We start from the raw sequence: 27,155 nt of genomic DNA on the forward strand, positions 1-27,155 counted from the left end.
GTTTACTCGCCTGTAGGTTTGCCTTTACAATGACGTGTACAGACATTCAGGGACCTCTCAGCAGGATATAGACACAATGAGGCCACAGCCACAGGTCTTGGCTTCGTGCAGTCCAAATTTGGAGTCAAAAGACCAAAAGATGAATTTTTCAGAATTATTTTTCAATAGGTATGTCCATGCATTTTCCTTAGGTCCTTTTTGGAGACTCCAAATGGACACTTGGTTACCATGGTTACCAAAGCTGTATAACCACAATCAAACACCTATAACTTCACATCCCCTTTGCCTACAATCAAAATCTTGGTCTCTAATGAAAGCTGACGCCATATTATTATTATTATTATTATTATTATTATTATTATTATTATTACATATAACCATATTTTTTTGTTTGGCCATATCTATCTATCTATCTGTTTATTTTGCTATAAGGCATATGTCAAGTCGAAGAAGAACCAACCGTGTACCAAAATGCCGAGTGCGTAATGATATATGGTTCAACTCTTTTACGCACAGGGCGCACGCCGGTTACGCTTGAAGTTTGTTTATGGACAGCCAAACTTAATAGCTTAGTGTCACGCACAGTTAGAAACCTCAGACTATTGGCTAAAAGGTTATCAACTTCATTTCACCGAATATTTCCATAGGCTAGAACAGTAGTCAATCAAAGCCATGTCGTCATTGTTGTCGGTTACATGTCCTCATTGGCTTTGGAGACATGTACTGCCTAATCCTAAACACCGATTGGCTTGTGTGTGGTGTCGTCAGAAGCAGGAGAGGCTCACGGTCGTAAACATCTTGTCACGTGTACTCTGAGATGGACGTGCATGTCAGGAAATGACGTAAACGGACCGTATATGGTTTGTTATTTGTGTTATTACGTTACGTGTTGGACTAAATACATGGACATATTGAGGAAAGTATTCCGGTTTTATGGAAACGGATTTCATATTTCACAAGAATGGACATTTGGCGAGCTGTACAGAAAGTGCTGAGTCATAAGATGATCGTTGTGGAAAAAGGGAAGACTTTGAAGGTATGTAGGCATTATAGCTTTTCTTACTTAGCTCAGGGGCTAGCCGAGCTAATCGCTAATACTATTACGGCTGTGACCATACTGCAACCATATAAGTCGTGAGTGGTCTTGAATGAATCAGGACAATCTAAGCTTTCCAACGATGTACGGCATGAATATATATGTTTAAGGGTTGGTGTTTAAAACATTCAGAATAACGTGTGGCTACCTCCTAACATCCGTACCGTCCCGTAGACGGAACAGCGTATGTTAAGTGGTTAAGTCACAGAGAGCAGCTAGATATTGTTGAAACATCTAGCAACAATGGCACAGTGAGCAAACACTCCCAACGCATTTGATTACATCACCATACATGCTGTGTATGTGCTTATGTGCTTAATGGGTATACCACCTGACTGAAGACTTGTGGCAAAGTACAGAACATAAATGTGCATTTTAAGACTGACTTATTTTATATTTATATTTAATATTTGATTTAGCATAATATATCAAACAAAATGTATGCAGTTTGTAGCTGCATAAAGTTAAGTTGGGATGTATTTAGCACTTTGGCATGTAACAGACAGCAATGTTATCACCCCACATTACTATGTATTAATTTGTGGTTGTATTTTTAAGTTATAAGGGCAAAGTAACGTTAAATCTACATCGTTATGATGAAATGGCTCGTGAGATTTTGCTAGATTCAAGTGTCTGAAGAGAGATGTTTGTACTCTTAGTCAGGGAAGCAGACCAGTGTTGGTCTGCTACATCTTCAGTCGGAAATAAGCCCACAGGAACAGCACCGAACTTTGAAGCCAATGTGACATGGTAGCCAAACCGTTTACAACTTCAAACTGCCAACCCGTGAATCGTGGGCAACCTGCTCTACCTCATTAGCCACAGCTGATCATTGTACCCACATGTGAACAAAAAGCAACTTTCCCTATTTCCCCATTAAAACAAGCACTGGCGCAAGAACAAACATCAGCTGTTTACAGGAGGAGTTACCAGACTGAATATGGAATTGTGTTCATTGTTTTGAACACAGACAAATGGACCAACAAAAAGATGGTGGCACATGTAGACACAGCACCCAGTAGCTCAAACTTCGTTATTTTTAGTACTTTTATTTACTTTTTGCAGTGTCTAGTCTAAATATCTACTGCTCCGTGGCATTCAATCCCATTCTTAAGTGATTTGAGAAACTGCTTCCTCAGCCCGTCAAAGACGACATCCAAGATGACCTGCAACCTTTACCAGTTTGCATTCCGAGCCAATAGATCCACAGAAGATGCCATCTCTTCTGCTCCCCTTTCAGCCCTCACAAATCTTGAAAACAACAGCACCTACATCAGAATGCAGAATGTGTTTCAGGAACATTTAAACACCATCAAGATATTGGACTTCCTAATAATAAAACCCCAGACTGTTCAGATCAGCAATCACCCCTCCTTCTGAACACTGGACCCAAAATGTACTCATTTTCTAACGGCTGCTTCCAGCATGATAATGCACCGTGTCACAAAAAAAAAGTCTCAAACTGATTATATGAACATGATAATGAGTTCAGTGTACTTCCTCTCCGGTTAACAGATCTGAATATAATAAAACACCTTGTGGGTGTGGTAGAACAGGAGGTTTGTAGCAAACCTGCAAAAATAGAGTGATGCAATCATATTGACATGAATCTTAAATTAATGTTTCCAACATCTGGTGGAATCCATACCATGAAGAAGTCTGTTAGGAGAACAATGGAAGACCTACCTAGTATTATTTGGTGTTATTGAATTTCAAACAAAACCCTTATAAATGTGGACATGTGCTTTGGTGGGTGAAGCACTGAGTTCTAAGGTGGGTCTATCACCTAACCATTTAATTTAGAAAATTTAAAGAACTCTGCAACGTTTTGGGACTAAAGGACAGATAAAAAGCAACGGGTTATTTTTCAGCACCAGTGATATTAATAATATAGTATCCTGGACCCACCTTGTCCTTCAGATAGCAGCTTGCTTCTTGGTGGCTTGGCTGTGGCCTCATGTTGATGGAATTTGTGGACTCTGTCCCTCACCAAAACAGGATCCTTCCTGATTCGGAAGGCTAGTCTGCTACTGGTAGAGTCCAGGTCTTTATCTTGTGTTGAGCTATGAATCTGAGCCACCAACTCAGCCTGGACTCTTTGCATCTTGCTGGGGTTGTATTTATGAATGTGAACTATGTCCTTGCTCTCTTGTCCTAGCAGCTTGGACATAAGAGAATAGAGGCCACCTGCACAGACACAGAGAAGGACAGGAAAGAATGGAAAAAAGGGGAAAGGAAACTAAGCTTTAGGCAAATTAACAGGGTAAATGCGCTGTTAGGAAGGATATATTATGTATCTGGGACAGTCATTTTGAAATGAAAAAGAGCAATATTTATTATCCTCTACAGGAAAGTGGGTTGAGATAGATTCTTTTGGGACAGTGAAAAGTTGGCTATAGAAAAAGGAAATGTGTCAGCCTGCAAGAAACAACAGACCAAAAAAAGACTAGAGAGTCATGGATTCACGTCTAGGGCACTGTATAAGCTAGTGCTCATACCCCTCTTTTCTTAAGTTAAAGTGAGTTGAAAGGAGACACTACAACTTTTTCAAAGACTCACATTCTTATATGACTGATCTCTGATTAACTTGAACATATTGGGCCAGATGCAAGAAACACTCATATGCACAGATTCTTTCTTAAAATCATGCGTACAAGTGATTTACGAGGATTTGCTGCATTTACCAATTTTCTTGTATTTAGGATTTTCTCTTAGGTACGACAATTGGTTTGATCATTTTAATCTCAGATCGTGGATGTAGTCACTGCTTTTGCCTCATAATTATGTGTCTTGTGGAATGTGTTTTATTATCATTAGGAGGCCCATTGCGCTTCTTCTATCTTGGCCTATGTCCAAATATGATAGAAGCGTCTTGGGTGTGGGGACCCTGGTGAAGTTTCAAGAAATCATTTACGACCTAAGGCTCTGATTTTGGGACTGCATGAGTGTAGGATGTGCATATGCATACATGTTCTACTCCGTGTTCATCTTCTATTGAGTAAAATCATTTAGGTTGATATGTTTGACCAATCACAGATGATATATTTTGTTCTCTTAGAAACTATAATAGTTTAGGCATACTCTTTGCTCTTTAAGATGAGGTGATGTCATTCTGTATGCATGCCGTCTCCTTATTGTACAATTATAATGATTTAATCTTCAACCTTGGCAGTGTTGTTTGTATTATTATTATTTGTGGTAAGTGTTTTCAGACAGACGATTTCCCGACAGCATACTTTGCAGAGTGGTGTACTATATTCCAAAGTTTATCAGCACAAATAAGACACAGAGAGGATGAGCTGTTAAGCTGTTAACCCCATCTCCAGCTTCTTCTGCCAACTTGTCCTGCATTGTCACCCTGGGTAAATGGTAAATGGACTGTACTTATATAGCGCCTTTCTAGTCTGTGCGACCACTCAAAGCGCTTTACATGACATGTCATTCACCCTTTCACACACATTCATACACTGATGCTGCACCATTCATACACATTCATACACCGTTGGCACAGCAACGGGAGCAATTTGGGGTTAAGTGTCTTGTCCAAGGACACATCGACATGTGGACTGGAGGAGCCGGGAATCAAACCACCAATCTTCCAATTGAAGGACGACTGCTCTACCTCCTGAGCCATAGCCGCCCCGGGTGACAGCAGGTCTGTGCTGACAGCAGTCCCAGCAGCAGGTATAACATCAATGATCACTAACATTTGCGATAGAAGACCAAGCTCCCCCTGGCTCTCCTGCAGTTCACTATCTGACTAATGGATTATATCCTGTTCATTAAAGTCTATGTAAAGTCAATTCATTGATTTACTTCTAAACATATTATACATGTTGAAAAATGGTTCCAGAAAACATGTTAAAAGGCTGATAACTATACAGTACTGAATTGTGGAGATAAAGCCTTAAACTGTTTCTCACCCTCTCCATTTTCTGAGCCTGCAAAAAACGGCTACTCCGTGACATAGTGACGTACCCGCGTGACCTTGGTCTCTCCCTTACTATATAAGACCGAGTGTCCTCTCTCCTAAGTGGTAAATCTGCCCAGTGGTGAGTTATTGTTACTACATCTAACACTACTACTACTACAGTCCACAGGTAGCCAGTTAGCCGAGCTAGCAGCTGAAAGCTCACAGACGTAGCGTCCATGTTTCGGGTAGAGGTGGTGACTTTGATTGACAGGTGACACTTGGTAGGGGGCGGAGTTTCAGCGAACTCAGCGGGCACACCCACAGCATTTGGGAGCAGAGACAGAGGCTGATTTTTACACAACTTGAAGCGTAATTTCATATATTTGGCGATTTCTTTCTTTTTTTTGAATTTATTGCCTTAAATGCACATTAATTGATTTGTTGCTTTTATTAACCACTTAACCACTATTTTCATCAAAGGATGCCACACATAATTGCAAATCTGCAAGTTTACAACTCACATGTTGCAATGTGATGTGGTTTGAGCATGTAGATCTGCTATTTTCACATTTTTTGATAATTTCTACCAATAGTGACTTCCCCCAAATCAGGTCACCAGAGTTAAAGTGTTTTAAGTGTCAACATGCACCTTTCTTCGTGCCCATAGTCCAATTTGTTCATGAAGGACATTGATCTAACACCATAACACATATGTAGCCTATGATACTTTACTTTTTTTTTTTCAGTCAGTGTTTATGGTTTATTGCTTGTTCACCAGTTTAACATTTTACAGTTAAAACTAATTCAAGTCTCCAAAATATATGGGATATTGTTCAGTATACTACTGTTATTAAGGGCTTGTGTGTTTAAATGTACATCAACGCCAGATGGCAAAATATCTGCGCACGGAGCCAAAGACAGATCCTATACAAAACAGAGCGGATATTCTTCGACCAGGATTACTCCCCGGAGCTGCAAAAAAAGAGAGCCCAGGTGCGTGATGCAATCAAACAGTTAAAGCAGAAAAACATCAGCGCCAAATGCATCTACCTAGCACAGCTAAGAATCTTAACGGGTGGTGGTGAAAAGACCTACTCGACGCTAACACATGCTCTCCCGGCGCTACGGGAGCTCGGGATCCAGGCCCGTGTGGATGAGAGGGAGCGGATGGAGAGCAAACTGTCCCACTACAGGTGGAGCACCGTGGGAGAGAGGCGAGGGAAAGACCCGGCGGTGCTACCAGCTGCGGATGTCAGAGCTTTCCTCAGTGGAGATGAATGATGCCGAGTCTCACTATGGAGTTCAAAACAACCAACGTTAGGAAGAATGCCAAGTTTTACTACAATGGACGGAGCTCAGTAAAGCGCGAGTATTACCCGCATACCGAGCAGCAACGACCGCTTCGCCAGCTGGACGACAGCAGCTCCGACACTGTGTGTGTGTTCCCCACAGAGGAGCAGTCACCCTCCTCAGCCTAGGTTTCACCAGGGAGTGGTTCGTGTTCAGATTTTAAGTAGCTGAACAACAAAATAACACTGAAAAACCCAGTTGGGTATTTGGAAGCTCACTATATTTTGTTTCTTTAATGCTATTTGTTCTATTTTGCCTTGAGATTGAACATGGGTCACTGTCATTATGCATAATTTCAGTTTTTTCTGATTTAAGGTGTATTTGTAAAATGCTGAAAGGAGAGTATACTAAAAAGCATAAATTAATAATTCATGGATAGTTTAAACTGTATCAGCTATAATGTAAAGGATATGAATAGTCCAATTATGAGAAAAAAATATTCAACCAACTTAAAAAACTACACTGTTCTATAGCAATGATACAAGAGACTCATTTGACAGAAAAAAGCACTTAAAATTAAGGTTGAATTAGAGAGGCAAATTAAAAAGTTAGAGGCACAGTATCAACAATCGAAAAAACACCAAGTTCTAATATTATTAAAAGAGAAGAGACAGAAATTGGATGACCTGTTGACCTACAAGGCAGAAGGAGCACTGCGATTTATTAACAGGAAGTACTACGAATTTGGTTACAGAGCAAGCCGCCTACAGAGCTCAATCTAATAGAGAAGTGCATAAAATAACCCAACCAAAAGATATCTCAGAGGCATTTGCTACTTATTACCAAAAGCTGTATACAGCTGAAGATCAGCCTCATAAAAAAGAAAAGATTGAGTCCTTCCTTAATTCAATTAATTTAACCAGATTAACAGTAGAGGAGGCAGATACAATGACACGTCCAATTACGGAAGAAGAAATCAAGGAAAATATTCTCAGACTTAAAAATAACAAATCTCCAGAAGTAGATGGCCTTCCTGGAGAATATTATAAAACCCTGATGAATGAGTTAACTCCAGTTTTGTGTAGAGTCTATAATTACGCTCTAACAGAAGGATACCCCCCTGGGTCATGGTCAGATGCAGTGATAAGTGCTATTCATAAAGACAATAAAGACCCTGGACTCTATGTACATCTTACCGTCCTATCAGTCTCCTATGTGTAGATCTTAAAATCTTGACTTATTACCATTATAGCGAATAGAATACAAAAACATATTAGAAAACTTATAAAGCCAGACTAGACGGGTTTTATTAACAATAGACAGGGAACTGATAATGTAAGCAGAGCCTTGAACTTGCAGTCACTTGCAGCCAAGAGGGACATCCCGTCGATGCTTCTCAGCTTAGATGCTGAGAAGGCATTCGACAAGGTCGACTGGACCTTCTTAGAATAGACTCTCAGCAAAATGGGCTTCAATGATATCTTTGTGAGGTGGATCAAAACTTTTTATAAAAACCCAAGATCCAGAGTTAGAGTGAACGGGCATTGCTCGGAGTTCTTCCCGCTGGGACGTGGCACACGTCAAGGAGATGCTTTGTTAGCTCTCAGCATTGAATCGCTAGCCGAACTGATAAGATCTGATCCTCTCATACAGGGAATACTTGATGAAGGAAATAACCAGCATAAACTGGCACTTTTCGCAGATGATATATTAATATGTTTGGAAAATCCTGTTACTTATAAATCAACTCCTGGATGGACAGGTATTTAAATCTTTTTCACAACTTAGAGACAAATTTGACTTACCTTTAAGTGATCTATATACTGTAGATACTTACAAATCAGACATTATGTCACAAAAAATACAGATTGAGAAAAAATACAAAAGGAACCTACAAATATAGAAAGCTATTTCATACATCTGTTTGAACACCGTTCTTTAACAAAAAAAACTAATATCCCACATGTACAAAAAATTAATGATGGATATGTCAGACAATACACTACACATCAAGCAACAATGGGAACTGGAGCTGAATGCAATAATAGATGATGACACACCGGTTCCAGATGCCACAAGGGGATTGGAAGCCAACTATACAAAGAATTTGACTGGAAGGTCAAAACTAGGTTCTTCAGGACACCACTAATAACTTTTGTTTCCAAGAACAACCCCAGCAACAAATGCTGGAGGAACTGTGGTATGGTCGGCGACCATACTCATATATTTTGGGACTGCCCAAAATTACAAACATTTTGGAAAAATGTCAAAGAAGAACTGGAAAAAATGTTGACAGTGGACTTTCCTATGGACTCTTTGTTATTTTTATTAGATGTGTTTCCTGATCACCTGTTTACCACAGAACAATGTTATATATTACATAATTTGTTGATGATTGCAAGAAAAATTGTTACTATCAATTGGATGAAGCCTGACCCTCCCATGATCACTCAGTGGTTACAGAAAGTAAAACATGTCTACACGATGGAATATATGACTGCCTAATTGCAGCTAAAAGTACCTGTTTTTACAAGAAGGTGGACCCCAGTTATTGACTATCTGGCTTAGGACTCCTATACACTTATACTCTATTCATTTACGATTATTATTATTATTTTTTTATTATCTAAAATATACCTTTTTTGGAGTACAGAACTAGATAAGATATGTGCTATACCCTTTACAGTGCTATCTCTGTGTGACAGATGAGACCCAATCTCAAGATGTTTTCTTTTTTCTTTTTTTTGTATTCCTTTGTGATATTAATTGCCTGTTAATCAGGATAGTATATGAATATGATTGTTTTCCAATACTTTAGATAACTAGATTTAGGCTTAATTGTAACACACCACACTATGCAGAGTTTGTTATTTATTATGTCAAGTAAAGTTGATAGACAGTTAGTAACCGTTCTGAACATTTAATGAGTGTTTATCCACACCATGCTGGCAGGCTCACACCTGACTGTATCACCATTTCCACATGGTGGAGAGTCTTCCTCAACCTGCTGCTGCACCACCATGGCAGCGGGAGCCTCACTCTGACACACCTGCTGCTGAGAGGAACCACTGCTGCTAGTCACGTATTTCTGAGAGATCAGGCTGCTGGCTCCGTTGGCCACAGCAGCAAACATTTCTGACAGTTTTTTGCTCTTAGCAGCGTCGGTCGCAAGAGTTTTTTTTCCTCAGTTTTTCAGCTCCGCCTTTTCGTTTTTTACCCGCATTCTCCGTTTTGTAATTGTCGCTTCGATTTTCCTGTTCTGGTGTATTGTCTCACTCGCTCTCTCGTCATGACTGCTTGTCATTAAAGGTGATTGGACGAGGGGTGTGGGGGGGGGGCAAGAACATGCGTGGGTGGAACTCCTGGGTCTCTGTAGCCTATCATAGGACCATTTAGCCAGGTATTCTTTAGACAGACAAGCCAATGGGCCTCTGCTGTGTCTGCAGGCTGCAGCGGAGCTCTGTGGGCCGGTGCATGTCTCTGCCCCTGGGCCGGGAGAGTTACCATGGCAAAAACTAAATGAACAAATAAAAAAAAAAAAACGGGCAGCCATCGGCCCATTATTGATTGGCCCACCTGGAAAAATCCCCGTACTCCCAATGGCCAATCCATCCCTGACCATAATACACATCAGGTGGGTCTCCAGTCTAAAAAGGCAATTACTTTTAACAACGAAATGGTAAAATGATAAATGGACTGCAATTACATAGCATGTTTTTAGTCTTCTGACCACTCAAAGTGTTTTTATATTACATATTCATTGTAGCATTTTGATTAATTAGGGCCCGAGCACTGACCCTATTGAAACTATAGGATTTTTATTTTTTTTTCCTTTTCCTGAAACAATTGCATTTTTGGAGAACTAAATATGCATGAACAGCAGCGTAACATCATGGTGACTTTTTTTTGTGTGCCCTCACCCCCGCCCAACACAAGCGCACACACACACGCTTGGACACAGACACGCACAGCCACTTGAGAGAACTGCTATAGTCACCATGTAGACCAGGGGTCTCCAAACTATTCCACAAAGGGCCATGTGGCTGCAGGTTTTCATTCCAACCAAGCAGGAGCACACCAGACTTGATTCATTTAATCAGCTGATCTCAGTCTTCAGACAGCTGATTGGTCAAATGGTGTGCTCTTGATTGGTTGGAACTAAAACCTGCAGCCACATGGCCCTTTGTGGAATAGTTTGGAGATCCCTGATGTAGACTATAGCAGTACATGAAGTTAGTCCACACACTCATCCTGTAAACCAGCCTTTCAGCACCACGGACAGCAGCCAAAGCTCCATATCAACACTTATCTAACAGCCTGCCCTGACCTGGGCTCAAACTATCACATCCTGATGATACCTCCAAACTATCAAACATTCAAATATAGCCGACACTAACAAAGATACACAAAGATATCTTGCACAGTATGTCCATAAGCATAACCATCAAGACAAACACAGCTCATTATATGCCTTACAAAAACACAGCATTAATGAATGGATGTGGCACCTATATCACACAATCGTTTTTCCAACATATGAGGTTACAAGTACATTGCCATAGATTTAAATCCCACTAATTCCACTTCATAACAAAAAGAAGCTGTACTCACGCTGCTCAGGTCCAAAGTCCTTGCTCTGCTGTTCTCAATAAAGAGTATAGCCGGTCCACTGAGTCCAGAGAAGCACTCTGCTGCTCTCAATAGTCTCAAGTCTGGAGAAGCTATTTCATTCATAAAAACAATACAGCTTTTTTTTCTTCCTTCATGGGCCCCTGACGGTGTCTGGGCCCCGGTGCAGCTGCACCGGTTGCACCGTCGATATTTATGCCACTGTGCATGAAAACTCACCAAACTGGGCACACACGTCACACATCTGGTTGGCAATTTTAGAATTTAACATGTTTGTGCATGGGTGTGGCCAGGCGACTCCACAGCAGCCCCAAACGTTGGGTCATGTCACCAAAAAGTTTCTCTGATCTGCATGAAATTTCCATATGCCATAGGTTTCATTGGTATACCTGGAAATTAATTTTGTGAAATTTTTTTACTCAACAGGAAGTCGGCCATGTTGAATGGTGTGCACCGATTTTCATTTTTCCGACACCATTTTGAGGACTTTATAATGTTCGCAGACTCACCAAATTTGGCACATAAGTTAAAATTCATGAGTCCTTTAATTTGATACCACAACTGACCCTGGGCTTGGCACAACAGCTCAGTAGTACCCCCTAATGCCTTTTCCCATTTACACCCGCCAAATTTCGCACATTCATCAAGAGTCACAAATGTTAATTTCTGATATGATCTGGGGCTTTTAAATTGCAAAATGGCTCCACAGCGCTCCCTGGACCATTAAAAGTTAAAGCCCCGCCTCCTACATGCACAAAACCGGGCGCACTTGGAACCCTAACCTAGGCCCAATAGGAAGTCGAAATGTTTTTTCAAAGTTGCGATTTTTCACAATTTCCATGCCTCGTACTTTACACATACAGATTTGACTCCACAGACTTCAAATTCAGTCAGTATCATCCTCAGAACTTGAAGATGACAAGTTGTATAAAATTTTCGCCTGTGTTATACCTAGTGGGCGTGGCAGTTGATGGTTGCCATAAACATACAAGTCTCCACCTCCATACTTTGTTGGCAAACATCACACCTGGTGAAACCCATTTAGTTTCAATGTGACTGGGCATGGGTGTGGCCAGTAGACGCTGTAGCGCCACCAAACGCTAGTGGCGCCTCATGTGACCAAAAACGTTGTTTGATCTTCATGAAATTTGCCACCTACTAGCTACAATAAAGGCAAAAAGCCGAAAATCTTTTAAAAAAACAACAACAAAAAACTGCACACTGCAGCTAGGGTCCTTACTAAAACCCGTAAATATGACCATATCTCCCCTATTCTTGCCTCATTGCACTGGTTACCTGTGGTGTTCAGGATTGATTTTAAAAATGTACTGCTTGCTTTTAAATCACTGAACACTCTTGCCCCATCCTATATTACTGACCTTCTTACTCCTCGTACTGTCAGATCTGCTGACCAGTCGTTGCTCTCAGTCCCCAGAACAAGCCCTGAGACAGAGGGTGGTAGAGCATTTGCTTTAAGGGCTCCTCAACTGTGGATTGCACTTCCATTGGAAATCAAACAAGCTACCTCAGTCTCCTCTTTTAAAAATGTATTTTTGGAGGTTAGGTTCTTTCTGACCTATGCTTTTATTATTGTTAATTACATTAATTTATTCATTGTCTTTGTTTATTTCTTGATTTCCTTGTAATTATTGTGTGTAACTGAATTGTGTATATTTGTTTTCATGTTTGTGAAGCACTTTATAAATATGTTTTTTGAAAGGTGCTATATAATAAAGTTTATCAATATTATACGCTCTAAAATCTTTGCTGTAGGCTACGCAATTTAAATGGAGTAAATACAGATACGTTGACATGTAGGCTATGTCTGCACAAAAGATGTAAGTGTAGATTAGTTTCGCAGCCTAGATATAACAGTAATTTTCTTCTGGAAGAGCACGCCCCCGGATCTTCTTAGAGATTTAGACTGAGGTCCAACCACCATAGTCTAAAAAAAATATGTGGGAAACACTGACCTTTACTCATTAGGACATTTTTTGTCCCCCTCCCTAACCATCATAACATTGAATCTATTTCATGTCATCATTAAGATACTATAAGTCCCACACAGGGGATATTTACAATTACCAGAACAGAACTGATTTGACTTGTCATTTCTATAGTACACAAGAATAAGACAATGAATACTCACTTAAAAACATACAAGTGCACCATCTCTATTATTCCCTATCACAATCGCCATTTAAAATGTATCGTAATTCCCCTTTGATAAAAATAGTTCTCCTCTCCATACACTGCTGCATTTCTGCAGAAACCTGTTCTGGTGGGGTCCGAGAGAGCAGTGTTTTGTTGCACTGAAGTTGTATTTTTAACTTAGTTTGTTTGTTTAATTAAAAATAACATCAAATACCCCAAACTTCACCTTAAAAATACTACAATTATTGTATGATACAATTCTGAAATACTTTTACATTTTAGTGACGTTGCAAAGGAATGTTCTCAGTTTTGTTATATACTGTATCCAGCAACCAGTTTGGTCACAATATTATTAGCATCAGTTTATCTAGTTATTTAATATTTCAAAATCAGAAGTGCCCATAACAGAGCAGTTGTTCAGTTGTACACCGTACCGTACCGTCCTCTTCCGCTTATCCGGGGTCAGGACGCGGGGGCAGCAGCCTAAGCAGGGAAGCCCAGACTTCCCTCTCCACAGCTACTTCGTCCAGCTCTTCCCGGGGGATCCCGAGGCGTTCCCAGGCCAGCCGAGAGACATAGTCTCTCCAGCGTGTCCTGGGTCTTCCTCGGGGTCTCCTACCGGTGGGACGTGCCCTGAACACCTCACCAGGGAGGCGTCTGGGAGGCATCCTGATTAGATGCCCGAGCCACCTCATCTGGCTCCTCTCGATGCGGAGGAGGAGCGGGTCTACTCCGAGCTCCCTCCGGATCAGGGACATGCACATGATTATAGAGAGGCAGGGGCTCAAAGTCAGAAAAGGGCAGCATGTGCATGCAGATTTTTTTTTTTTTCTCGGTCCTTTACACAATATGGAAATTAATGTAAAATTAAAAAATAAAGTGCTAATAGAAAGCTAACTACTTAGCTGTGTGTCCTGTAGGTGAAAGTGATATGAAATTGCCATTTATTTTGTGTCAACAAATGATTGTCAACATGAGTAACAATACAGCTTATATCCCCAGAATGCTGAAATTACTATATTATTATTATTTTGTTAGCCCACACAATAGTAGCAACGTCACAATAAACTTTATATCTAAACCTCGGACCTGTACTTCAGACCTGTAGTGAAGGAAATATGATCCGTCGTAAACAGGGTGCATTCTATTTTGAAAATTAACCCGGTGTTTTATTTTGTATTTTGTACACGATTTCCTGTCCCACACGATCTGCTCTGTGCTGATTTGATGCGGCGTGCTCCAACGTCCAGCAAAAACAGAAGCTGACACATTGACTAAAATAGAGCGTTTTTCTGAAATATTACCCATATTCAAGCACGTTGAATAAGTGGACGGCGACTAGTTAACTATAACTCACAGGTACCCCCCCTCCCCCGGCGGCTCTGTGACCGAGCGGAGCCGCAACAGATAAAGAAGCAGCAGGCTCAACACACACAACAACCCCGTATTACAAGAAATGGGTACAGTTTTTGTACCGCCGTTTTCTTGTTTTTTTTACATCCCTAACAGGAATTTATTAATGTTATTTAAAACAAACAAATAAACACACACGCACACATACACATACACACACACACACACACACACAGAGAGAGAGGGCACTTTTTAATACGAGGCAAAAAGGGGCCTAGGGCCCTATGTGTGCACGTGCCTGCTCCGGATAACTGAGCTTCTCACCCTATCTCTAAGGGAGAGCCCAGCCACCCTACGGAGGAAGCTCATTTCGGCTGCTTGTACCCGCGATTTTGTTCTTTCGGTCACTACCCAAAGCTCATGACCATAGGTGAGGGTAGGAACGAAGATCGACTGGTAAATCGAGAGCTTCGCCTTTCGGCTCAGCTCTCTCTTCACCACGACGGATCTGTGCAGAGTCCGCATTACTGCAGACGCCGCAACGATCCGCCTGTCGATCTCACGCTCCATCCTTCCCTCACTCGTGAACGAGACCTAGAGGTACTTGAACTCCTCCTCAGTTGTACAGTTATCTCAAAATCATGCAGTCTTGATGTCAACTATTATTCTCTGTAAACTTATGCTAAGTATACTCTTAATAACACACTCTCAGTGTTTTCCTACGATCACGTAAATGTCATATGACCAGTGTCAGTCATAGTAGATGGCTAGAGAAAATGGTGTGGTTGTAATAACAAACTGATGCCACTTATTTGCCATGAACTCACCTTGATCCAGAGCCTGCTCTCCTTTGTTTGTGTCAAACAGTGATCTGTTGTCTTGATGACCTTTGGGACAATAACAATGCCAGGTCAATTTTGAGAAATAATAAAAGTAAAGCAAGAAATTGATAAATGTGTGAAAAAGCGTGTACCTTACATTGGCATAAATTCACATTCTATCCAATGGAACAACAAAATGGATACTTAAATTGATAACACTGGGTTTGAGGTATTGATCTGAGACAATGGTTAATGCCTTTTACCTGCTGAGTGTCCCATATGCATCACTGAGTTCATATGACCTGGACTGATAGCGATGGGAACATTGGCTTCAGCTGGAATACGCTCAAATAGTTCTTTGGAGCCGGTCTCCATACAGTTCATGTAGGGGATGGCATGCTTGCTGTCCATATAATACATTATATAGAAGTTGCACATTTCATCATCAGAGGTGCCACTGCAGGAAAACAGAGAGAGAGAGAGAGAGAGAGAGATAGAGATCCTAAGCCTTCAGTCAAGGATAAGATGAGCTCTTGAAGATATTTTGATTTTTGGACCAAAAATTACGCATTATTTAAAAATTCTACCAACATCAGCTATAAGAAGAAAAAGACTTGACATGCACCTGCATCAGGATTAAAAACAATTACTGTCAATTAAAGGTCAATTAGAGGAAGTGGGGAAGCTAAGCTACCTGGCTACAGCAGACAACAACAGCAACCAGAGCACCAAATCCTGAACCAAAATGTAGGGATTGGGTCAATGAAAGGGACTATCAGACTCAGGACATCTATACAAGGAAAACCCTTCCAGTAGACCTGTTTTAACAACAGTTAGCTAAATCGCTGATCGCTAGCTACGTTGCTAACCGCTAGCTCACAGAGACGTTGCCATGGAAAAGGTAAACACTCTACACAGAGAAGTGGAGTATCCAGCCCACTGCACTACTGCCACTACTGCTAACGCCAAGAAAAAGTACAAAGGAAAAATATGAAAACAGAACCATCATGAACTCTATGCAGACTATGTAGAAGGACCATCAATAACCTCATATTTTATACCACAGTGGTACAAGCTTGGAAATCCACTTTAATCATGTACTGTAGTGAAAGAAGGTATTGGTAGAGATGGAAGGCTGACAGTATGAAAATATAGAAATCCAGTTCTGACCATCAATTATTATACTAAAGGTACTGTTCTGATACAAGGAAATGAAAAATACCTCCCATCTTTCAAAAAAAGCCTTTCCTTCCTTTAAGTCCCTAATTGAAAAAGAGAGCAGTGGTGAACCTGCTGGTATTCTGGACTCTGAGGAGGAGGAATCTGATCCCCAGGGGAGAGCCTGGCTCAGCTAGAAATGGACTACACTGAGTTCAAGGAACTGATGCAGACAAAGCGTTCAATTAGCAACACCTGCGACACGTACTGGTTACAAAGGGAGAATTGTAGCCTGCATAGAATTATGCACAAACATACACAAACAAGACCAGAAAGTTTGACTTCTTCTCAGACACAGTAAAACACAGTGCATTTGTTTGAAAAACCCAGAGGTACAGCTATCTCACATGAATTATGCTTCATACACAGACTGTGAAGCTTAGGGGTGCAACTTCCAGGTCACAAAAACAAAACAAAAAAAAACAAAACACAATTTTGCAATTGAGAATGAAAAGTCCTCACAAGTATTTTAAGTCCCGATTTTCATTTATACACATAAAATAAAATAATATAAAGGATCAGCTTTTATTTTCCTAATTCTAAATTGAGTTTTGATTGATTTCAAAATGAAAATCCACTGAAAATTAGTCAGGTGACTCAATTGCTCTTCTTCAATGACCAGATGTGTGGTAAATTGAAATTGAATTGCAATTCCTGAAATTGAATTATGAGAATACAATGTCTAAGTATATAAAGAGTTTTCAGTGAGGATCAGCTCTAGTTTCAAAACAATGCATTTAGTTTCAAATTCAAGTTTTTGGAAATTCAGTTTCATATTTCAATGTAATTAATTCAAGTTAAAGAATACAAATTCAAATATAAATAATTCAGCTTTGAGTGACTATAATACTAATACCATATTTCTGCCACAAGTTATTGGCAGAGGAGAACAGACAATGATGGGAATAAAGTTATAGTGCCCATCTTACATTCCTATGATAAATGCCTGGGAGCTACAGTATTTTTCTATAAAACACAGTCCAAGGAAAGCAAACGAGCTCATCTACTGTTCAGGTACCCTGATCTGTAAAATGAACTAGTGCATTGGGTTTTGAAGAAGAACTTACCCAATATATGTTTTGGAGATTCTGCCCTCACCAGTAAACACACATCTGGCAGCTATGGTGTCACCATACCTCATATTCACTTCCTTGTTAGCAGGATAGAAAGCCTGGAGAGAAAATACTTTTACTGCTGAGCCAAACAACAAAAAACACCATACTTTAAAAACAAAAATAATGCAAACATTTCATAAACCACTGCATTCTGGTTTTAATTTCAAATGCTTCTTCTGTTAGACCAAAAGAGTAGATTAAAGGCATAGGTCAATATGTTGGGAAATAGGCATTCTTGCAAAGTTGAGAAGCTAAATATCTCTGTCTGTCACCTAAATATTAAGCTGGAAGTTTGGAATAAATACTGGAAATTGGGAACTGCTAGCCTGGCTCTGTCCAGACTGAACAGAATCATATAATGTTTAGCAGTGACAGGCCAATCTGCAATGTCCACATCGTCAGGCTGCGTCACATTCCAGCTCTGTTACGGCTCCCAGAAAAAACATCATCAATCAGGTCTGAAACCTGAATATCTGTCAGTGTTAACTTTGTGTATCCCCCAACCTCTATCATGTAGGAGCTAAATGAAGGTGTGTTTATGTAAAAGGGCTCTTGTTAAGTGAAATTATCTTTGTCTGTCTGTCTACCTTGTGGAAATGTTCAATAAAATGCTAATTATACAAAAATGAGAGATCATAGAGAAAATTCAGCTGCATTCAGACCAAAAATAAACACATGACTTTTCTTTTCAGAAGTTGAACTGTAAAGTGCTACAAAAGCTTTACATTGTATGTCATGTCTTGTGTCTCTAAACTAATATTACCATTTACACTTTAATGTGATCCTTAACTTAATAGGAAAATGTTTAAATAATTTTCCAGGACAACACAAGATTTAGCTTAGCAAACTGTCCTCCATCATGGACAACACCTCTCACCCTGTGCATCTGACTGTGAGGGCGTTAAGCAGCTCCTTCAGTGACAGACTAATACACCCCAAGTGTAAGAAGGAGCGCTTCCACTCAGCATATATGTTAGAATTGCATTTTAGGGTCCTTTTTATTTAATTTTTAATTTTATTGTTGTATACAATTGTTTTTTTTCTATATCACTATTTTTTGAGCTGCTGTAACAATGAATTTTCCCCACTGTGGGATCAATAAATGTATCTTTATCTTCATCTTTATTTTCCTTGTGTTACCCATGACTCGAAAATTGTTTTACAGGTTTTATAGGATGCATGGGAACTGACAATGTCCTACCATGCTGAAATCTCCAAATTAAATTTTTAAGATTTTTCCAATTGATTTTAAGATTTTACTACCTTTACTACTACTACTACTTGTTAGGACTGTCACTTTTTATTTGATATTGAACATTGTTCAAACATGATGTGAAAAAATCATTGCTTATCAATCGCTCTAAAAGTTTTGTAGGTTATAGTTTGCACCGTCTGTAAATTAAACCAATGACATATTTTGTTTGTCCGCAAAGTGGATAATTATGACCCCGAGTCATCTGAACAGCAGTGTGTGGAAATATTTTGGGTTCTACGCCATGGACGGTAAGGTCCCAGTTGTGTGGCTGTCTGTGTGTGCAAAATAATGTTAATTTGTCTGAGGCACCAATTTAGCAGTTTGTGGATCTGGCCAGTAAGATTACTTCATAAATTTGATAGTTCAGCAAATGAATTTATGAATGGCCACCTGACAGACCCCTGCAGGGCAATTCTCTTAATACATTCACTTTTATTGAAATGTGGTGATTATTATATATATGTTGAGCCCTGAAAATTACACATGACAGCAGGAGGACGTTCAATAAAATAATGAATAAACAACATGAAGCTTCACTTTACATTAAGGCAAACGAAAAAACGGTTTTGTTTTGTTTTTTTTGGGGGGGGGGGTGATCAGGCTTATATTATATACAGTACTAGTCAAAACTTTGGACACACCTTCCCATTCACTTGAATCAGAAAGTATGTCCAAACTTTTGACTGGTACTGTATATTATTTACATAGACAGAGACATACATAGTGACATGAAAATGTCAGTTTTTTATTGCTTTCTGATGTGATAACTTACCTGTGGTAGCTGAGGAGACTGTCTTCCAATCAGGCTCCACTTGCCATCTCTGATCCTGTAGCCACTGACCACTTTCCCTGTAACAGAAACACTCATCTAAACTACCACTGATAAAAGTTACTCTGAAACTGACAGCTAAATTATCTTTAATGACTTACCAAGGTGGTGTGTGTGGGTCCTGAAGGCAAAGGGGTAGAAGGGATATGAAGTGTAATCACAGCTGATGTCTGCGTTTGTAACTGACAAAGAAAAATGGCGGAATGTCAGGCAGGCCCAATCTGTAATCACCACATAACGTTTCTGTCCACACGAGTACTGGACTGTGGATTACATGGAATGGAAAGTGTGCCTTACACCAGTTGCAGATTTGTCCCTTAATTTCTTCCAATTAGTGCTGGCTAATGTAACCAACAAAATACTACACATAAGTGGTCTAATTAAATAATGCATACACTTGTCACACAAAAGTGTCAACAATGGGCTATGAAACAATGATGTAACCTCATTTATTGAGGCATGTCAAAATGTTATGACAAAGATCAAGACACTGCTGATATGCTGGCTTTCACAGAAAAACGAGTGGATTGCCTTAAAGGATAGGTTCTAGCTGACTCCATTTTGGATCATGTGTGTCTTTGCCACAGCTCAATAAAAGCTGCTCATCTGAGTGCTTCTGCATATTGTGCTTCAACGTCTGCTGCTGTCTGGTATTTGGTAAAACTTTATATTAAGGTACACCAATTCACCATTAATTAGTTGCTTATTAGTATGCAAATTAGTAACATATTGGCTCTTAATTAGTCACTATTAATTACTTAATGCCTTATTCTGCATGGCCTTATTATACAACCAGTAAGCCATTAACTAAGAGTTTTCCCTCAGTAACCTCAGAATTATTGCTTATTAGTATTAAGTTAGGAAGTTGTTGTATATGAATTATGATCACAATATGCTTTGCTTAGTATGAACTTACTCCACATAACTCTAAATTAAGTCTTTGTTACTTAGAATATGTTCCCCGTACTAAAGTGACATCTTGATCATTACTAATTCACTAGTAGTTGAACACTTATTAACCAACACATGTTCCCTAATCTAAAATTGCCTCCTTTTCACACCTAGTTAATATATTATAGCACATAACTACCGCAAAGAACAAGTGAATGAGACTTAATTTAGAGTTATGTGGAGTTATGTAAGAACAGACCATATTAATTAAGTGGTATTAAGGGAGAATAACTATTCTTGTGGTACTACCACCTCATAAAGTCCATACTAAGCAAAGCATATTGAGATTGTAATTCATATACAACAACTTCCTAACTTACTACTAATAAGCAATAATTCTGAGGTTATTAAGGGAAAACTCTTAGTTAATGGCTTATAATAAGGCCATGCAGAATAAGGCATTAATAAGTACTTAATAATGACTAATTAAGAGCCAATATGTTACTAATTTGCATGCTAATAAGCAACTAATGAATGGTGAATAGGTGTACCTTAATATAAAGTGTTACCGTTCTTAGTGTGGACAGCCTTTTACATTCCTATAAATCATATCCAGATCCAACCTCTCTGTGTTTTACTGGTGAATAGGACACACTGGTGTCTAAGACGCACCCCACTTTTAAATTAAAAAAAATCATGTTAAAGGTGCATCTTATACACCTGTTTATAAAGTAGATTCATAAGCTCTGATGCAAACAATATTATATATTTGGATGGAATAGTTTGCAAAAAGCACAGCTGTATTTCAATGAGTCAGATTGAATTTCATTTCTAATGCCAACAAAAGCTGTTTGATGAAAGTTAACCAAATGAGATAATTTATGACAAATATATAATATAGATAAGATATTTGATTAGATAAAGTAAAACATTGTTATCAACTTAACAGTTTTATATCTTATAATCATCGCTAATCATTTATCATATACATTCAAGGTTTATTCATATTCTTTATACTATTATTTTGTAGTTTGCTCTAGCTGCACCAGAGATGGATTGAAGTGTTCATAAAAATACACTATTTAATGCAAATAAAAGCCAATAGCAGCAAAAACAGATTTCAACATTTCTTGACAGTCCGAGCTGACGACTAAGCATAACCAATTCATGTCTAACATTAACTTTAAGCTTAACCTAACCTCAATTAACACCTTACCCTTAACCACTGTTCCCTCTAAGGTGTTTTACTGAGCAATTGCGCACTGCTCCCCGCCTCTTTGCCCAGAAGACAAAAAAGTTGCACACTCAAATATCCCCAACCAGTTTCACTGTTTTTCTCTCCCTAATATGCGCTTCAAATTGTGAAACACGCGCACTGGGGATTCATATTTTTTCCGAAAATAAGACATTTTAAATCCCGGGAATCCCGGGAAATCAACGATTTTTAAAAGGCAACATTAGCTGAGCCCTGGTCATTTCAAGTATCACTAAATGCAACACGGAGACATATGCATATATGGGTTCCCAATCCGACCATTTTTTGTGTATTATTTTATCATTATTAAGGCAAAGGAACTCAATTTATGTCCATGGACATTATAATGAATAGGCTATAGGCTTAATATTAGTTTGCATCCAGCGTGCTGCGTGGACTTCATTACATCCAGAGCCGGACAGTAACGGAGAACATTTACTTGAGTACAGTACTTAAGTACAATTTTGAGGGATCTGTACTTTACTCGAGTATCATTTTTGGGGAGTACTCATGACTTTACTCAAGTACATTTGAGAGGCAAATATTGTACTCTTTACTCCACTACATTTCTATCCATAACCGTGAGTACCCATTACTTCTACTAAAAATAAAAAAAAAACTCAATTTGTCGTTTCCCTCTCAAACGTGATTGGATTGTGCAGGCACCACTGATTGGGACAGCCTATCAGCAATCACCTTCAGCCAAAGTCAACTCCATGGTCAGGTTAGATGAGAGACGAAACCATGGAGGAAACAATGGAAGAAGACGCAGCAGGTCCATCCCGGCCCGGGATGAAAATGACTTGATTTTACTTTCAATTCCTTTTACATTCTCCAAGGTATTAACATTAACATTTTTCATAACTCCATCTAGGACATTTCTATACATAAATGTAAGCACTGTGGCAGTAGTAATGCAATATTTAGAAAATGTACTCTTGTACTCTTGATACTCAAGTACTTTTAAAAACAAGTACTTCAGTACTTTTACTTAAGTAGACATCTGACCGTAGTACTTTTACTTGTACTTGAGTAAAATTTAGCAAGGGGTATCTGTACTTTTACTCAAGTAAGGAAGCTGTGTACTCTGTCCGCCTCTGATTACATCTGATGCGCCAATGCTACCACAATTATGAAATGCTAAATTTATTGTCTGTGACTGTGACCCTCATAAAAATAATATTTTACAAATCATAAATATATATAAACTAATATATAAACTAACGAAATTCGTTAAAGTAAGTCATTTGGCGACTTCTAAGTCATTCAGTTAAACTAAGTCTGTTCCTGCGAGCGTGAATGAGCACTCGAAGTGATCTATCTTTCTTACTTTTACTGGAGTAAAGAGTTGAATCAGTACGTCTGCTTTTACTACAGTCTTTTTTACACAAGTATCTGTAGTACTTTTGCCTCCTCTGCATACTACACAGGCATGACTCAGAAGAACAAGCTTGCACTTTTTAATCATAGTGCATTGTGTTAATTGATCGGCTATGTTGTGATTTACAATATTTTCATCCCTCTCTTTCATTCTTTGGAGCCCATTGGCAAAACGTTACAGTTACAGTTCATTACAATTCTGCAAGCACACAGACAGACAGACAGACAGACAGACAGACAGACAGACAGACAGACAGACAGACAGACAGACAGACAGACAGACAGACACACACACACACACACAGTGGTCTATAGAATAACAATTCAAGTTTTTGGTTGAGAGTTATTATTGTTCACATGTTTCTATGCTAAGAGTTGATATTAGTTATTTTGACATAATTGTTCATATATGTTACAGTTACAGTTCATTACAATTCTGCAAGCACATACACACAGACACAGACACACACAGACACACACACACACACACACATACACACACACACACACACACACACAGTGGTCTGTAGTAACTACAATTGAAGTTTTTGCTTGAGAATTATTATTATTGTTCATATGCTTCTGTGCTAAGAGTTGATGTTAGGTATTTTGACATAATTGTTCATATGGCAATAAATGCAAAATCTATTTGCCAAAACAATACTGTTTTTTGTTATCATTAACTGTAACTGATCTAGATATGCAGTAGGTCATGCTGTCAAAATAATCTGATTATTAATCATTATAGTAATAGTCAGTCGTAATGATATTTGGAGTTGGAGAGGTGAGGCCATAGCACCGCCATGTAGACATAGTGTGTACACTTCAGATGTCACCCACAGTCACTCAAGCAGGTCATCAGGGGTGTTGAATGCCTGCTCAGGAGTTTTGAAAATTAGAGGGGACATTGCCCCTAACCTTAACCAGGACCATAAAAATGATGCTTTGCCTCATTAGAACCGGGGTTTGAGGACTACGAGCCAATGTTTATTCTGGAAAAGGTCCCACTGAGGTAACAAAAACACATTTGAATGCACACACAAAAAATCCAAAACTTATTTCTTTCAACATTACAGATCAATAAGACCTACAATATAACCTGCAACCCCAGACTCCTTGAACTACAATGTGTTTTGTTGTTTTTTTCCTCCTACATGTATGTTCTTTCATAATCTTTGTTTGAGCTAGGGCTGCAAACAACGAATCAATAAAATCGATAAAAATCCATTATTAAAAGTGTTGGCAACGAATTTCATTATCAATTTGTTGTGTCGCGCGATTAATGCGTCACTCGCTCTGTCGCCGACCATTTCAGACGGAGCTGAGCAGAAACGGAGAAAACGGTCCGCCCGAAATCTTCTAAAGTGTAGGAGCAGTTCACACTACATACAACTAGAAAGTGTGTGCAGCATCCTGCCGAGGTTGGCACAAAGTGCACATGTATGCACACACACACACACACACACACACACACACACACACAAATCTATCGCTTTTGCGCGTCATGTCAATGATATAACCACACCTTGTGGCTCAATTAGCCTTGTTGTAGTGTGCGCCCTCGTTATAGTTAGTGAACTATCAGCTTCTATCTGCTCAGATCTCACAGTCAGCAGTAGGAGAGGAGGAGAGCAGCAGGGGAATCTAGCGCTTGTATGGTAGCCTAATGATCGAAAAAGTTAAACTTGTAACTACAAAATAAACCACAATTCATACTTTTTATATGCAGTTTCACAGACACATTGTTGTATTTTTTCTCGGTTGTGTGAAATCATCAAGAATAATATCAAACCAGTCTGTACACCACCAAGATGAACTGGTTTAGACTTTATTCTTGGTTGACACTGCTGGAGAGTAATGCTGACTGAAGTGTGCCCTATTTGTTGTAGGTTCTTTATTACCAATATGTTATAGTTTGCGATATATAGGCTAATTTAACTATTTTTAGGGTTAGGGTTATATACTATAACCATCACTGGATGTTGAAACAAATACTTTTAACAGTTTTTTCTTTATTACTTATCTTTAATTTATTGTTCCAACAGCTCAGGTCCCTTTGAACAACAGAAAATACCTCTTTTTGCATAGCATACATGTGTATGTTTTTTTGTTAAAGTTATCGGACATCAACATTTAGTTGTGTTGTTTTGTGAATTATTTATAATTTCATATTACTTTAACAGCTCAGGGATGTCCAAGCAGCAACATCTTGTTTGAGCACTTTTTTGCATTGTCAATTTGAAATAATGTTGTTTTTGAATGAAGGGGTGGAAATTAAAACTTTTTTTTTTTTTTTTTAATCGATTAATCTCAATTAATGTCTCTCAGAGAAGTCTGTAAGAATAATCTAATATCTTGGACTTGACACAGTTTCATAGAAGGAAATAGACAATAAGTATACCTCTTTTTCCTGGAAGGATAACCGTGTCCACAGACATGAGCAGGTATATGCCAGCAATGAATGGCTGCCTTTGAGTAAAGCACACAGATACACAGTTAGAGGGAAGGACATTGTAAAGTTCCTGTCATATTTTAATGCAGTTTTTTTCTATTTCTTTCTGTCAAGCTGATCTCCATACAAACATTATTCCTGGTGCTCTAGAAGAAACACTATCTACAGAAGTCTCAGGGAGATGAAAGGCTGATGCTTTTAAGTTAATACTTACGGTCTGGATGTAATTTTTAAGGTAAGTCCTGAGCAATCTCTATGATGATCTGCAGAAGAAAAGAAAAAAAAGTCTATTTTTCCATCTGAATAATTACCAACGTTGATATATACGGTGCTGTGAAAAAGTATTTGTCCCCTTCCGGATTACTTATTTTTTGCATATTTGTCACAGTTAAACGTTTCAGATCATCAAACTAATTTAAATATTACACAAAGATAACCTGAGTATATACAAAATGCAGTTTTTAAATGATGATCTCATTTATTAAGGGAAAAAAGCTATCCAAACCTACCTGGCCCTGTGTGAAAAAGTAATGCCCCCCCCCCTTGATAAGTCATGATCCACGACTCATCCAGGAGGTCACAAAAGAACCCAGAACAACATCTAAAGAGCTGCAGGCCTCACTTACCTCAGTTAAAGTCAGTGTTCATGATTCAACATTAAGAGACTGGGCAAAAATGGCATCCATGGGAGAGTTCCAAGTCGAAAAACACTGCCGACCAAAAAGAACACAAAGGGCCTAAAAACATGTTGATGATCACCGAGACTTTTGGGAAAATATTCTGTGGTCTGATGAGACAAAAGTGGAACTTTTTGGAAGGTGTGCATCCCTTTACATGTAGCGTAAAACTAACACAGCACTTCATAAAAAGAATATCATACCAACAGTCAAACATGGCTTTGCTGCTTCAGGATCTGGACGATTTGCCGTAATTGATGGAACCATGAATTCTGCTCTCTACCAGAAAATCCTGAAGGAGAATGTCCGGCCATCAGTTTGTGACCTTAAGCTCAAGCGCACTTGGGTTATGCAGCAGAACAAAATGTAGGTTTTGGAGAGGCCTAGTCAAAGTCTGGACTTAAATTCGTTTGAGATGCTGTGGCATGACTTTAAACAGGCCGTTCATGTTCAAAAACACTCCAATGTGGATTAATTAAAACAATTCTGCAAAGAAGAGTGAGCCAAAATTCCTCCACAGTGATGTGAAAGACTCATTGCCAGTTATTGCTATCGCTTGATTGCAGTTGCTGCCCCATGGGTGATATAGGTTTTGAATAACTCTTACCTTCAATGAATGGAATGGTCATTTAAAAGCTGCCTTTTATGATCACTCGCATTGTCTTTGCTTAAAGTTTGTCTGATAATCTGAAACATGCAAGTGTGCCAAAAAAAACAATAACAGAAGAAATCCACAAGGGGGCAAATACTTTTTCACAGCACTGTATTGTACATATATTGCAAAAATGGAATTAATGGACGAAACGTGACCGTCCAATTTACAACCA

General features: G+C 39.0%; 1 protein-coding gene across 3 annotated transcripts in view; it reads right to left on the minus strand.

Annotated features, from left to right (window-relative positions):
• Positions 1-27,155, minus strand: part of pam (peptidylglycine alpha-amidating monooxygenase) — a 95,792-nt gene that overhangs the window by 45,873 nt on the left and 22,764 nt on the right. For 2 of the 3 annotated variants that reach the window (XM_053339424.1, XM_053339423.1), the window contains exons 9-16: positions 25,866-25,914; positions 25,601-25,668; positions 19,775-19,855; positions 19,617-19,693; positions 17,542-17,645; positions 15,520-15,713; positions 15,263-15,322; positions 3,005-3,283 (exon numbers count right to left, since the gene is read on the minus strand). In XM_053339424.1, coding sequence (XP_053195399.1) covers positions 3,005-3,283; positions 15,263-15,322; positions 15,520-15,713; positions 17,542-17,645; positions 19,617-19,693; positions 19,775-19,855; positions 25,601-25,668; positions 25,866-25,914 — 912 coding nt within the window. The remainder of the gene's footprint in view (positions 1-3,004; positions 3,284-15,262; positions 15,323-15,519; positions 15,714-17,541; positions 17,646-19,616; positions 19,694-19,774; positions 19,856-25,600; positions 25,669-25,865; positions 25,915-27,155) is intronic. The other variant, XM_053339425.1, reaches the window with a different exon arrangement.

The sequence above is a fragment of the Scomber japonicus genome, chromosome 19 (assembly GCF_027409825.1).
Source record: "Scomber japonicus isolate fScoJap1 chromosome 19, fScoJap1.pri, whole genome shotgun sequence".
NCBI classification, from domain to species: Eukaryota; Metazoa; Chordata; class Actinopteri; order Scombriformes; family Scombridae; genus Scomber; species Scomber japonicus.